The 14,178-nt window shown below is 34.5% G+C and overlaps 1 protein-coding gene across 10 annotated transcripts in view; it reads right to left on the bottom strand.

Moving 5' to 3' along the window:
* Positions 1 to 14,178, bottom strand: part of LOC105483060 (EF-hand calcium binding domain 3) — a 575,939-nt gene that overhangs the window by 457,125 nt on the left and 104,636 nt on the right. For all 10 annotated transcript variants that reach the window (XR_011615926.1, XM_071083376.1, XM_071083377.1 and 7 more), the window contains one exon: positions 9,058 to 9,201. Coding sequence is in view for 9 of the 10 variants with exons in the window: in XM_071083376.1 (XP_070939477.1) it covers positions 9,058 to 9,201 (144 nt within the window). In the remaining variant the exon portion in view is untranslated. The remainder of the gene's footprint in view (positions 1 to 9,057; positions 9,202 to 14,178) is intronic.

Here is a 14,178-nt window from a genome sequence, read left to right as displayed (position 1 = left end):
CAGAGAGCTGATGGATGAAAGCCTTAACCTCTGGGGAGATAAAAAAAAGAAGCTTGGAAATACAGGAGGCCAAAGATGGCAGTCTTGAGATGGTATATGAGGGAAGCAGAAAATTAGTGTTAGAACCTGGGTACAGGACAGATTCTGAAAGTGAATAGTATTTCATAAAGCTTGGTACAAAAATCGCACTAGTTCACCAGTAATGGATCCAAACCAAGAAGAAATCCCTGATTTACCTGAAAAAGAGTTCAGGAAGTTAGTTATTAAGCTAATCAGGGAGGGACCAGAGAAAGGCAAAGCCCAATGCAAGGAAATCCAAAATATGATACAAGAAGTGAAGGGAGAAATAGTCAACGAAATAGCTTAAAGAAAAAAAACATCAAAAATTCAGGAAATTTTGGACACCCTTTTAGAAATGCAAAATGTTCTGGAAAGTCTCAGTAATAGAACTGAACAAGTAGAAGAAAGAAATTCAGAGTTCGAAGATAAGGTCTTCTAATTAAGTCAATCCAACAAAGACAAAAAAAAAAAAAAAGAAAATATGACGAAAGCCTCCAAGAAGTCTGTGATTATGTTAAACAACCAAATCTAAGAATAATCAGTGTACCTGAGGAAGAAGAGAATTCTAAAATCCTGGAAAACATATTTGGGGGAATAATCGAGGAAAACTTCCCTGGCCTTGCTAGAGGCTTAGATATCCAAATACAAGAAGCACAAAGAACACCTGGGAAATTCATAGCAAAACAATCTTCACCTAGGCACATTGTCATCAGGTTATCCAAAGTTAAGACGAAGGAAAGACTCTCAAGAGCTGTGAGACAGAAGCACCAGGTAACCTGTAAATGAAAACCTATCAAATTAACAGCAGATTTCTCAGCAGAAACCCTACAAGGTAGAAGGGATTAGGGCTCTATCTTCAGCCTCCTCAAACAAAACAATTATCAGCCAAGAATTTTATATCCAGTAAAACCAAGCATCATATATGAAGGAAAGATACAGTCTTTTTCAGACAAATGAATGCTAAGAGAATTTGCCATTACCACTACAAAAACTGCTAAAAGGAGCTCTAAATCTTGAAACAAATCCTGGAAACACATCAAAACAGAATGTCTTTGAGCACAAATTACACAGGACCTATGAAATAAAAATATGAGAAAAGCAAAAACAAAAAACAAAAAAACCAAAGTACACAGACAACAAAGAACATGATGAATGCAACCGTTCCTCACATTTCAATACTAACATTGAATGTCAAAGGCCTAAATGCTCCACTTAAAAGATACAGAACCGCAGAATGGGTAAGAACTCACCAATGAACCATCTGCTGCCTTCAGAAGACTCACCTAGCACATAAGGACTCAAATAAACTTAAAGTAAAGGGGTGGAAAAAGGCATTTCATGCAAATGGACACCAAAAGTGAGCAGAGGTAGCTATTCTTATGTCAGACAAAGCAAACTTTAAAGCAACAGCAGTTAAAAGAGACAAAGAAGGACATTACATAATGGTAAAGGCCTTGTCCAACAGGAAAATATCACAATTCTACACATATATGTAGTTTACAAAACAATTACTAATCGACCTAAGAAATAAGGTAGAGAGCAACACAATAACAGAGGGAGACTTCAATACTCCACTGACAACACTAGACAGTTCATCAAGACAAAAAGTCAACAAAGAAACAATGGACTTAAACTATACCTTGGAACAAATGGATTTAACAGATGTATGCAGAACATTTCATCCAACAACTGCAGAAGACATGTTCTATTCACAGCGCATGGAACTTTCTCCAAGATAGACAATATGATAGGCCATAAAGCGAGCTTCAATAAATTTAAGAAAATTGAAATTAAATCAAGCACTCTCTCTCACCACAATGGAATAAAACTGGAAATCAACTCCAAAAGGGACCTTCAAAACCATGCAAATACATGAAAATTTAAATAACCTGCTCCTGAATGAACCTTGGGTCAGAAATGAAATCAAGATGGAAATTTTAAAATTATTTGAACTGAATGACCATAATGACACAACTTATCAAAACCACTGGGATACAGCAAAGGCAGTGCTAAGAGGAAAGATCATAGCCTTAAATGCCTACATCAAAAAGACTGAAAGAGCACAAACTGACACTCTAAGGTCACACCTCAAGGAACTAGAGAAGCAAGAACAAACCAAACCCAAACCCAGCAGAAGAAAGGACATAACCAAGATCAGACCAGAGCTAAATGAAATGGAAACAAAAAAAATATAAAAGATAAATGAAACAAAAAGCTGATTCTTTAAAAAGAGAAATAAAATTGATAAACCACTGGTGAGATTAACCAAAACAAGAAGAGAGAAAATCCAAATAACACCACTAAGAAACAAAACAGGAGATATTACAACTGACACCACTGAAATACAAAAGATCATTCAAGGCTACTATGAACACCCTTGTGCACATAAATCAGAAAACCTAGAAGACATGGATAAATTCCTGGAAAAATACAAGTCTCCTAGCTTAAATCAGGAATAATTAGGTATCCTGAACAGACCAATAACGAGCAGCAAGATTGAAATGGTAATTAAAAATTATCAACAAAAAAAAGTCCAGGACCAGAGGGATTCACAGCAGTAGACATTCAAAGAAGAATTGATACCAATCCTTTTGACACTATTCCACAAGACAGAGAAAGAAGGAACCCTCCCTAATTCATTCTATGAAGCCAGTATCACTCTAATACCAAAACCAAGACAGGACATAACTGAAAAAGAAAACTACAAACTGATATCCTCGATCAACATAGATGCTAAAATCCTTAACAAAATACTAGCTAACAGAATCCAACAACATATCAAAAAGATAATCCACCATGATTAAGTGGGTTTCATACCACGGATGCAGGGATAGTTTAACATACACAAGTCAATAAATGTGATACACCACATAAACAGAATTAAAAACAAAAATAACATGACCATGCAGAAAAAGCATTTGACAAATCTAGCATCTCTTTATGATTAAAACCCTCAGCAAAATAGGCATATGAGGGACATACCTTATTGTAATAAAAGCCGTCTATGACAAACCCACAGCCAACATAATACTGAATGGCAAAAAGTTGAAAGCATTCCCTCTGAGAACTGGAACAAGACAAGGATGCCCACTCTCACCACTCCTCTTCAACATAGTACTGGAAGTCCTGGCCAGAGTAATAAGACAAGAGAAAGAAAGGCATCCAAACTGGTAAAGAGGAAGTCAAACTGTCACTATTTGCAGATGATATGATTATTTACCTCGAAAACCCTAAGGACTCCTCCTGAAGGCTCCTAGAACTGATAAAATAATTCAGCAAAGCATCCAGACACAAGATTACCGCACACAAATCAGTAGTTCTTCTATACACCAACAGTGACCAAGTGGAGAATCAAATCAAGAACTCAACCCCTTTTACAATAGCTGCAAAAAAAAAAAAAAAAAAAAAAAAAAAAAAAAACCAAAAAAAAAAAAACCTTAGGAATATACTGAACCAAGGAGTCAAAAGACCTACTTTTAGATTTTAAGGAATCTCCATGTTGTTTTCCATAGTGGTTTTATTAGTTTACACTCCCGCCAGCAGCGTAAAAGTGTTCCCTTTTAACCACATTCATGCCGACATCTATTATTTTTTAATTTTTTAATTATGGCCATTCTTGTAGGAGTAAGGTGGTATCTTATTGTGGTTTTAATTTGCATTTCCCTGACAAATAGTGATGTTGTGCATTTTTTTCATATGTTTGTTGGCCATGTATTTCTTCTTTGGAGAACTGTCTATTCATGTCCTTTGCCCACTTTTTGATGGTTTTGTTTTTTTCTTGCTGACTTGAGTTCTTGTAGATTCTTGATATTAGTCCTTTGTCAGATGTAGAGTTTGTGAATATTTTCTCTCATTCTGTGGGTTGTCTGTTTGCTGATTATTTCTTATGTTTTGCAGAAACTTTTTAGTTTAATTAAGTCCCATCTATTTATTTTTGTTTTGGTTGCATTTGCTTTTGGGTTCTTGGTCATGTACTCTTTGCCTAAGCCAATGTCTAGAAGAGTTTTTCTAATGTTATATTCTATAATTTTTATGGTTTCAAATCTTAGATTTAAGTCTTTCATCCATCTTGAGCTGATTTTGTATAAGATGAGTGATGAGGATACAGTTTCATCTTTCTACAAGTGATTTGCCAATTATCCCCACACCATTTGTTGAATAGGGTGTCCTTTCTCTACTTCATGTTTTTGTTTGTTTTGTCAAAGATCAGTTGGCTGTATTTGGCTTTAATTCTGGGTTCCCTATTCTGTCCCATTGGTCTACATGCCTATTTTTATACCTGTACCATGCTGTTTTGATAACTGTTGCCTTGCAGTATAGTTTGAAGTCAGGTAATGTGATGCTCCAGATTTGTTCTTTTTGTTTAGTCTTTCTTTGGCCATGCAGGCTATTTTTTAGTTCCATATGAATTTCAGGACATTTTTCTAGTTATGTGAAGAATGATCATGGTACTTTGATGGGAATTGCATTGAATCTGTAGATTGCTTTTGGCAGTATTGTAATTTTCACAACACTGATTCCACATATCCATGACCATTTGTGTCATTGATGATCTCTTTTAGCAGTGTTTTGTAGTTTTCCTTGTAGAGGTCTTTCACCTCCTTAGTTCAGTATATTCCTAAGTATTTATTATTATTATTATTTTTGTAGCTGTTATGAAGGGGATTGAGTTCTTGATTTGATTCTCAGCTTGGTCATTGTTGGTGTATAGCAGTGCTACTAATTTGTGTACACTGATTTTGTATCCTGAAACTTTACTGAATTCATTTATCAGATATAGGAGCATTCTGGATGAAGCTTGATGGTTTTCAGGGTATATGATCATATCATCAATGAAAAGTGACAGCTTGCCTTTCTCTTTACTGATTTGGATGCCATTTATTTCTTTCTCTTGTCTGATTGCTCTGGATCACACCAGACAGCAATTTCTGTGATATTTGACAAAGTTTTGATATTTGTAAACACAAATAAACAATAATCACAATAAAATAAGGAACATACTTATCACACCCAAAAGGATTTTATATCATTTTTGTCATATTTGTTTTGCTATTGTCTAAGAAATTGAGTAATTTTTAAAGTAAAAAATCCAAAAGACAAGGAAAGAGAAAAGGAAATATGGAACAGGTGGCTGAAATAGAAAGTACTAGTAAAATGGTAGATTTAAACCCAAATACTTTAGTAATCTACAAGTGTAAGTTAACTACATGGTTTAATTAAAAGACATATTACTAATTAATTAATGGGAGTGAAAGAATAAATCGTCCCTGCCGAAGAATTTCAAATAATTTTAAAATGTAGAAGGAATGAGGGAAGTAGAAAATCAACATTAGAACAACACAGTAATAATTGCTACAGACTAGCAATTCATCTGCCGATGAATGCTAAAATTAGTGGGAGAAACTTAGAGGAGAAACAGAACACTTGCACAGTCTCAAACTATCTCCTCCAAAATATTTATTAATTACTGTGGTTATTTTAACACATGTCCACAAATTCTTTGATACTCCTCCCTCCAGAAGAATAGCTTAATTTTCTTCTCCTTGAGGATGGGGCTAAACTTTGTGACTTGCATCTAACAAAAACTGTGAAAAAGGGAAACACAGTAACTTTACGACAAAAAAAATATAGCAGACACCACTTCAAGTGATCAAGGTTAATATCATCAGTAACAAATCATGTTAATATAATGTATTATATGTTGCAATTAAAAGGGCACTTTACCTTTGGGGTATTCTTCCCAAAAGCCCATAACCCCAGGCTAGTCATGAGATAAACCCAAACTGAGGTTTTATACAAAATATCTGACCAATACTCTTCCAAAGTATCATGGTCACTAAATAGAAGGAAGGCTGAGAAACTGTCATAGACTAGAGAAGGCTAACAAGACATGACAACTAAATGCAACATGGTATCCCAGACTAGATCCTGAGACACTAAAGCACATTAGTGAAAATTAGTGAAATCCAAATATATTCTGTAGTTCAATGAATAGTACTGTCCCAATATTAATATCTTTGTTTTAATAAATGTTACGTGGTTATGTATGATGCTAACATTAGGGGAAGCTGGGTAGGGTACACAGGAACTCTGTACTATCTTTAAAACTCTTGTGTAAATGTAAACATTTCAAATAAAACAATTTTTAAGACACTAACAGGCTGGCAAAGCCATGTACTATTCATGAGATATATCTAAAATATAAAGATACAGAAAGAATGAAAGTAAAATGACAAAAAAGATACGTTATCCCTAAAAGAAAAAATAGCCAATGTTGCTATACTAATATCAAGGTAGATGTTAAGATAAAATGCATCATTAAAAACAAATATGAATACTTTATAACGAAATGTTCTATTAATTTGGATGATAGATCAGTTTTTTTGAGACAGGGTCTCACTTTGTCACCCAGGCTGGAATGAAGTGGTACAAATACAGCTTACTGCAGCCTAAACCTCCTGGGCTCAAGAATTATTGCCTCAACCTCCCAAGTAGTTGAGACTACAGACCCATGCTATCACACCAAGCTAATTTATTTATTTATTTTTTATTTTTGAGATGGATTCTCACTCTGTCGCCCAGTCTGGAATGCACTGGTGCGATCTCAGTTCACTGCAAGCTCCACCTCCCAGGTTCATACCATTCTCCTGCCTCAGCCTCCCAAGTAGCTGGGACTACAGGCACCCGCCACCACGCCTGGCTAATTTTTTGTATTTTTAGTAGAGGCAGGGTTTCATTGTGTTACCCAGGATGGTCTTGATCTCCTGACCTCGTGATCCACCCGCTTCGGCCTCCCAAAGTGCTGGGATTACAGGTGTGAGCCACTGCACCCGGCCCACACCTAGCTAATTTTTGTACTTTTTGTAAAGACAGGGTTTCACCATCTTTCCCAGGCTGGTCTCGAACTCCTGAGCTCAAGTGATCCGCCTGCCTCAGCCTTCCAAAGTGCTGGGATTACAGGCATGAATCACAATGCCCAGCCTTAATTGTAAGTCAGCATATTAACAACATGGGCTAAAAACTATAGACAGCAAACACTGACAGAATTAAAAGGAGAAGTAGACAAATACATAATCATTGTATAAAATTGTAGAAGATTTTAGAACAACTGTTTCAGTAACTATTGAACAAAGAAATAAAACATCAGTAAGAATATAAAAAAATTTGAATTTGACAATAAATCTGATCTAATATATAGAACACTCCTACCCAACCCAACTGCAGACTATATATTCTTCTCAATCACATAAAATATTTACCAAAATTATCATAGTCAATAAATCAACTCTCAACAAACTTCAAAAGACTAAAATCAGAGTATGTTCATTGACCACAATGCAATTAAACTAGAAATTAATGATGTAATGATTATAAAACCTCAAATTTTTGGAAATTAAGAAACATACTTCTACAATCATGAGTTGAAGAAGAAATGACAACAGAAATCAGAAAAATTTTGACCTGAACAATAATTAAAATACTATATATCAAAACTTGTAGGATGTAGTTAAATGAATGTTTTGAGGAAATTTTGCTGTGAGGTATGTATTACAAACAAAAAAAATCCTTAAAATAATTGAGCTAAATATTCATCACTAGAAATCGGGATATATTCACCCTAGGGAAGTTGACTGAAAAAAGGAAAAAAAAGAGTTAAAGAAAAAAAAAAAAAACAAAGAAAAAATAGATGTTAGGATATAGTGGGAAGGAGATAAAAAAGGGGTTGGTTAATGGGTACAAAATACAGTTAGAAGGAATAAGATCTGGTGTTCAGTAGCACAATACAGTGACTATAGTTAATAATTTACTTTACATTTCAAAATAACTAAAAGAGTGAAATTGGAATGTTTCTAATACAAAGAACTGATAATGCTTGAGGTGACAGATAACCCAACTATCCTGATTTGATCATTATATATTGTATATTTGTATCAAAATGTCACACATACCCCATAAATGTGTATAATAATTATGTATCCATAAAAATTAGAAATAAAAGAATTGTAATAAGTTAGCATATAGTAATCACTTATCAGCCTTTTGGCTAAGATCAAGTGTAGACATTACAGTAAAGATAAAAGCAAAAAATAATAAAGAGGAAATAAATTTTTAAAAGGGTCAATCAAGATAAAGGTTGAATTTTTTACAAGATTAATAAGATTCAAAACTCTGTGAAGTTCAATCGAGGGTAAAAAAAGAAGCTACAATCCACTAATTTCGAGAATTAAAATGAGGATAGCATTACAGCTATGTCAGATGTCAAAAAGAGAACAACTTTATTCAATACATTTGAAAAGGCAGATCTAATGAACAAATTCCTCTAAAAGCACAGCTTGCCAAAACTAACAAGAAAATAAAATACCTTGTTAATCCTATTCATTTAAAGACATTAAATAAATAATCCAAAGCCTTTCACAAAAAGAACTCTTGGCCAACATGGCTTCATGAATTCTACTCAACATTCAAGGAAGAAAAAGTCTCTTCTAAAAAACATAAAAAAAGAATACTCCCCAACTCATTTTAAGAACCTATCATGGATAATATTCAGCTATACCTGTCATTAAAATAGTAAATTTATTTTTTATATTTATAGATATCTGCTGCCCTGAGCCACCACTATGTGTAACACCCCACGGTATCCCTGGATATCGCCATAATTCACCTTCCAAAAACCAAAAGGGCCTCCAGGACCCCGTTTTACTCTACATGTGGCATTCTGATTGACCACTGCCCATGTCAGTCAGTTCACAAAATAATCTCACCCTCTAGGTACCATCAGTGGACTCACACAGGGATAAGATGAGCTCTGACTTCCCCATTTGTTTGGCTCAATGAAGCTCAGGGTTGGCACACCTGTAGGGGCAGTACCAGTGTCCAGCAGTCATCCCACTTCAGCTTCCACTGGATACCCTCCATCCCTGTGTGTCCTACCCATAGACCTTCCACCCCTCTGGTAGAGGATGGTCCTTATAAGATAGATGCATTGAAACTACTAACCATGTTCAGGTACATGTCTTAACATTACAGTAAGTATAGCATTAGCTGTATGAAGGTCCTTGTCCATCAATAACGTCTTGAGGTCAGAGACATCAATTAGATCATTCTGGAGAATTTGGGTAGCAGCTAAGAGTATCTGTGTAGCTGCAGAAAGAGAGCAAAAGCAAATGTTTCAACAGCAGAAACAGAGCATATGTTATTAGTTATCACTTAATAGACTCAGGTTGCATAAAATATGAAGATCTGATTCTAGAATTTTACATGGAACAATTTGTATAGTTTTAAAAACTAGAGTGTATTATAATAGCTAACAGTCACAGGGCACTTACTAAGTGCTAGCTGCTGTTCCAAGCAATTTCACTTTACCAAATTACAAATGTCCTTATAATAATCCCAAGATAGGCATTTTCATCCCTGCTTTTCAGATGAAAACACTGAGGTTAGCAAAATTAAGTGACTTACCAAATAATATATTGGTAGTAAGTGGCAGGGACAGGATTTAAGTACAGACCCTATAGTTCCAAAGCCCATCCTCTTAACCACTGTGCCTTTCAAGTAGAAACATACAGGTAGTCAACCTTTATCCCTTGAGCCACATATTACTTCATATGTGGCCCTGAAATCATTGCAAAGCATTACAAATAATCTTTAAATCAAAATTATCTTTCATTATTTAACTTAAAGTTATGTTACCTTAAAATGATTAAACTGATAAATAACCTATAAGCATAATTTTGTTCTAAGAAATTAACTGGATATTAATATTGTGAAAAATAACTACTTCAGTCCTTTGTTGACATGGGTAGCTGCTTCTTCCACTTCTTAGTCAATCTGGCCCCAGTTGAGAATATTGTATAAATAAAATAACTTACAGGTGAAATAGAAGGTATAGCTGGTTGGATGTAAGAGCACAAACCATGCTCCAATGTGATCCAACAATAATACTACCTTCCATTTATAAGGCAACTACCACATGATAAGCACTATGTTAGAGACTTAACATTTAATACCTGGCCAAATAATCAAAGAAGATAAAGGTAAAATATGGATATTGGGAAGCATTCAAAGACTCAAAAATTACATATCCCATGTTGCTTTACTTTGGAACCTAACGCAAAATGTGCTTCAGCAAAATAAAGGAGTAAATCATGACAGGGATTCAGGAAACATGTGAGCCATAGAATACTACTAAAGAGAAATTCTGGGATGACAGCTGTTTAGCGGGTGTAGGGGAGAAACAATTCAAATCAGAGCATCTAAAGTACATAAAACTGTGTTTGAGTATTTTGAAAATGTCAATATTCAAACATTTTTTATTATTATTTCAAAAATCATAGTCCATGTTTGACTAACATTTCAAACTGATTGTGCCAGAAATGTTCAAAGTCCAAGAAGTGAAATTACCTATGCAACATCATACAACCGGTCAGTAGGAAAAAAAAAATCCAAGTACTTAAAATATGACTGCAATGTTGTTTTTCACATGCACACACCACCAATTTGCAACCCTTTTTTTAAAGCTTTTAAACATTGTTTTTATTTCTAAACAATCTCAAACTCTCAGAAAAGTTGCAAGTACAGTACAAAAATTTTTTGTCTGAAACATGGGAAAAAGTAATAGGTCTATAGGAAAATACATAAGTTTTTTTAAAAGATAATTGTTAACTCCAGGAGAAAGAGGAGGCAAGAGATTGCACATGCAAAGAGGCATGGAGGTAATGAGATGACTACTGACTCATCAATGAGCTATTTTGAACAGTCATAATACTACTAATTAAACACTGACTACTGATTTAACCAAAAACTGTGATAGAATTACATTGTCACACACTTGACTCTATAACTTTGTAATCTACCTAATACAGAGGCATGGTCTCAATTCTTACATCTATAGAAGCATTATTAGCCTATTATCCTTTTGAGCATTAAGGTTCTCTTCTTTGAAAAAAGGAATTAACGGGCCGGGCGCGGTGGCTCACGCCTGTAATCCCAGCACTTTGGGAGGCCGAGGCGGGCGGATCACAAGGTCAGGAGATCGAGACCACGGTGAAACCCCGTCTCTACTAAAAATACAAAAAATTAGCCGGGCGCGGTTGTGGGCGCCTGTAGTCCCAGCTACTCGGGAGGCTGAGGCAGGAGAATGGCGTGAACCCGGGAGGCGGAGCTTGCAGTGAGCCGAGATCGCGCCACTGCACTCCAGCCTGGGCGACAGAGCGAGACTCCGTCTCAAAAAAAAAAAAAAAAGGAATTAACACTGTGAAGATTGGATCCTAAAGAAGCTAGCACTCAAAATGGACCCAACTACGTACACCATTTGAATGAAAAGGATTCCAATGCCTGGATATAAAAGCAAAATGTGTTTCAAATTCCATTGATATTCTAAAGAAGAAAAGGATAATAAGAAAACTTACATTATTTTTCCAGTAGCACTCAGACAGTAATTACTATGGTAACCTATGCCATATAACAAAGTTATTGGCCAATTGTGTTCTAATTCTGAACCTACTCAATTTTTCAAAATGTAATATATAGGAGGCATAAAATTCAATTTATGGCACTGAATTTTCGAAAAGGAAATCTATTGATTTAATAAAAATGTGATATATTTACATTTTGCATCTCTTGACTTTGTAACTTTTTAATCAGTAGCTACTACAGGGAAATGGTTTTGCTTAATTCTTACAACTGTCATATGATATAGGCATTATTATCCTTATTTTGAGGAAAAGAAAACTGAGAGTAAGAGAATATATCTAATTTTTCAGGGCCAGTAATTACTATAGTAATCCACATTATATAATAAGGTTATTTATCCATTAAGTTCTTATGATAGTAAACCTATACAACTTTTTAAAATGTGAAATATTTAAGGCGAAAAGTTCAATTTACATCAGTGAACTTAGAGACTTTTGAGACCAAACCACTTATGTGGAAAATGATCTAAAATCCAAAGAAGTGAAATTACCTAACAATATCCAGGTACCTAAAATTTGACTACAATGTTATTTTCCGTATACGCATCACCAATTGGCAACCCTTTAAAAAAATTCTTTAACTTTTTTATTTTTAAACAATCTCAAACCCTCAGAAAAGTTGCAAGTACAGTACAAAATTTTATCTGAAATATCTGAATGTAAATAGCCAACAAAATGCCCCCTCACCATTAACTATATTATTGTGTATTTTCTCCAACGAGAACATTCTCCTACATAATAAAAATACAATCATCAAAATTAGGAAATTATTACATTGATACAATAATGCCATCTAATTCTCAAACCCATTCACATTCTGCTAATTGTCCTGGTAATATCATTTTTAGCAAAATGATACATATTTTGTGAATGCTATAAAGAAGGTACCAGGATTAACTTTTTTATAAATGAACATTCAATTGAAATAACCTCATTTATTTAAAAGGCCATCCTTTCCTTGCTCCACTGCAGTGGTACCTTTGTTGTAAAGGAGATGGGCATATTATGTGTAGATCTCTTTCTGGACTCTGTATTCTACTCTATTGGTTTCTGTGTCAATACCACACTGTCTTAATTACAGTAACTTTGTTATAAATCTTGATGTAAAGCAACGTGAGTTTTACAACTTTGTCTTCTTGAACTTTGCCCTGGCTATTTTGGTCCTTTGCATTTATTCTCATATTTAAAATCAGATTGTCAGTTTCTATAAAATTATGCTAGACTTTTGATTGGGATTGCATTGAATATATAGCTCAAATTGGTGATAACCAAAAGCATATTGAAACTACAAAACATAATGTATCTCTCCATTTATTTAGGTTTTTCTTTAAATTTTGTCAAGTTGTTTTGTAGTTTTCTGTTTAAAAATTATAAATTTGTTTCACTAGTTACTCCTAAATATTTACTTTTTTGTACCATTGCAAATCATATCTTTATTTTCATTTTATAATTGTTTGTGGCAAACTACAGAAATACAATTTTTGAACATAGAATTATAATTTTAAATTGATCATGTATCAAGCAGCTCTGGTAAATTTGTTCATTAACTGAAATACAATAATATAATAACCAGTGTATAGTTTCATGTTTTTCTGCCTATTAATTATATTGCCAATGAATAATGGAAGTTCTATTTCTTCTCCTTTAATTCTTATCTTTCTTATTCTGTTTTGCCTGTGGTACTGGCTAGGACTTTCATACACTGTTGAACAGAAGTGATGATAGTAGACATTCTTGTCTCATTCCCAATCTCCGTGGGCAAGAATTTAAAATTTTCCTTTAAACATGATTGTTGTAGGTTTCTGTAAGTACCCCTTAATATGAAAGGGTGTTGAATTTGATCAAATATGTTTTCTACATCTGTTAAGATAATTTTTCTTCCTCCTTTATTTTGTAATATGGAGAATTACACTTTAATTTTTGTTAATTAATACCAATACTGCCCTCCTAAAAATAACTCAACTTGCCATATATCTTTTCTTTTTATATATCACTAGATTTCATTTGATCCTATTTTATTAAAGCTTTTCCCATTTGTGGTCATGATGGGGACCGAATTATAATTTGGTCCTCATGTAAGGTTTTTATATGAAGATTACATAGGCCTCATAAAACGAGGTTGGACATATTCTTCCTGCTTCTAAACTCTGAAGGAGTTTATGTAAGAATGGTACTATATCCTTTTTAAATTTTTTTTTTCTTTTTCTTTTCTTTTTTTTTTTTTTTTTTTTTTTGAGACGGAGTCTCACTCTGTCATCCAGGCTGGAGTGCAGTGGCGCGATCTCGGCTCACTGCAAGCTCCGCCTCCCAGGTTCACGCCATTCTCCTGCCTCAGCCTCCCGAGTAGCTGGGACTACAGGCGCCCGCCACCTCACCCGGCTAGTTTTTTGGTTTTTTTTTTTTTGTATTTTTTTTTTTAGTAGAGACGGGGTTTCACTGGGTTAGCCAGGATGGTCTCGATCTCCTGACCTCGTGATCTGCCCGTCTCGGCCTCCCAAAGTGCTGGGATTACAGGCTTGAGCCACTGCACCTGGCCCTTTTTAAATTTTAAAATAACTTACCAATGAAGCCATCTGAACCTGGAGTTACTCTTCAGATTTTATAATTATTCTTCAGCTACTTTTGGTAAGTTGAGTTTTTCAAGGAA

This window comes from Macaca nemestrina, chromosome 17, assembly GCF_043159975.1.
Source record: "Macaca nemestrina isolate mMacNem1 chromosome 17, mMacNem.hap1, whole genome shotgun sequence".
Classification (NCBI taxonomy): domain Eukaryota; kingdom Metazoa; phylum Chordata; class Mammalia; order Primates; family Cercopithecidae; genus Macaca; species Macaca nemestrina.
The sequence above is the reverse complement of the archived record's forward strand: the minus strand, read 5'-3'. Positions and strand labels throughout refer to the sequence as shown.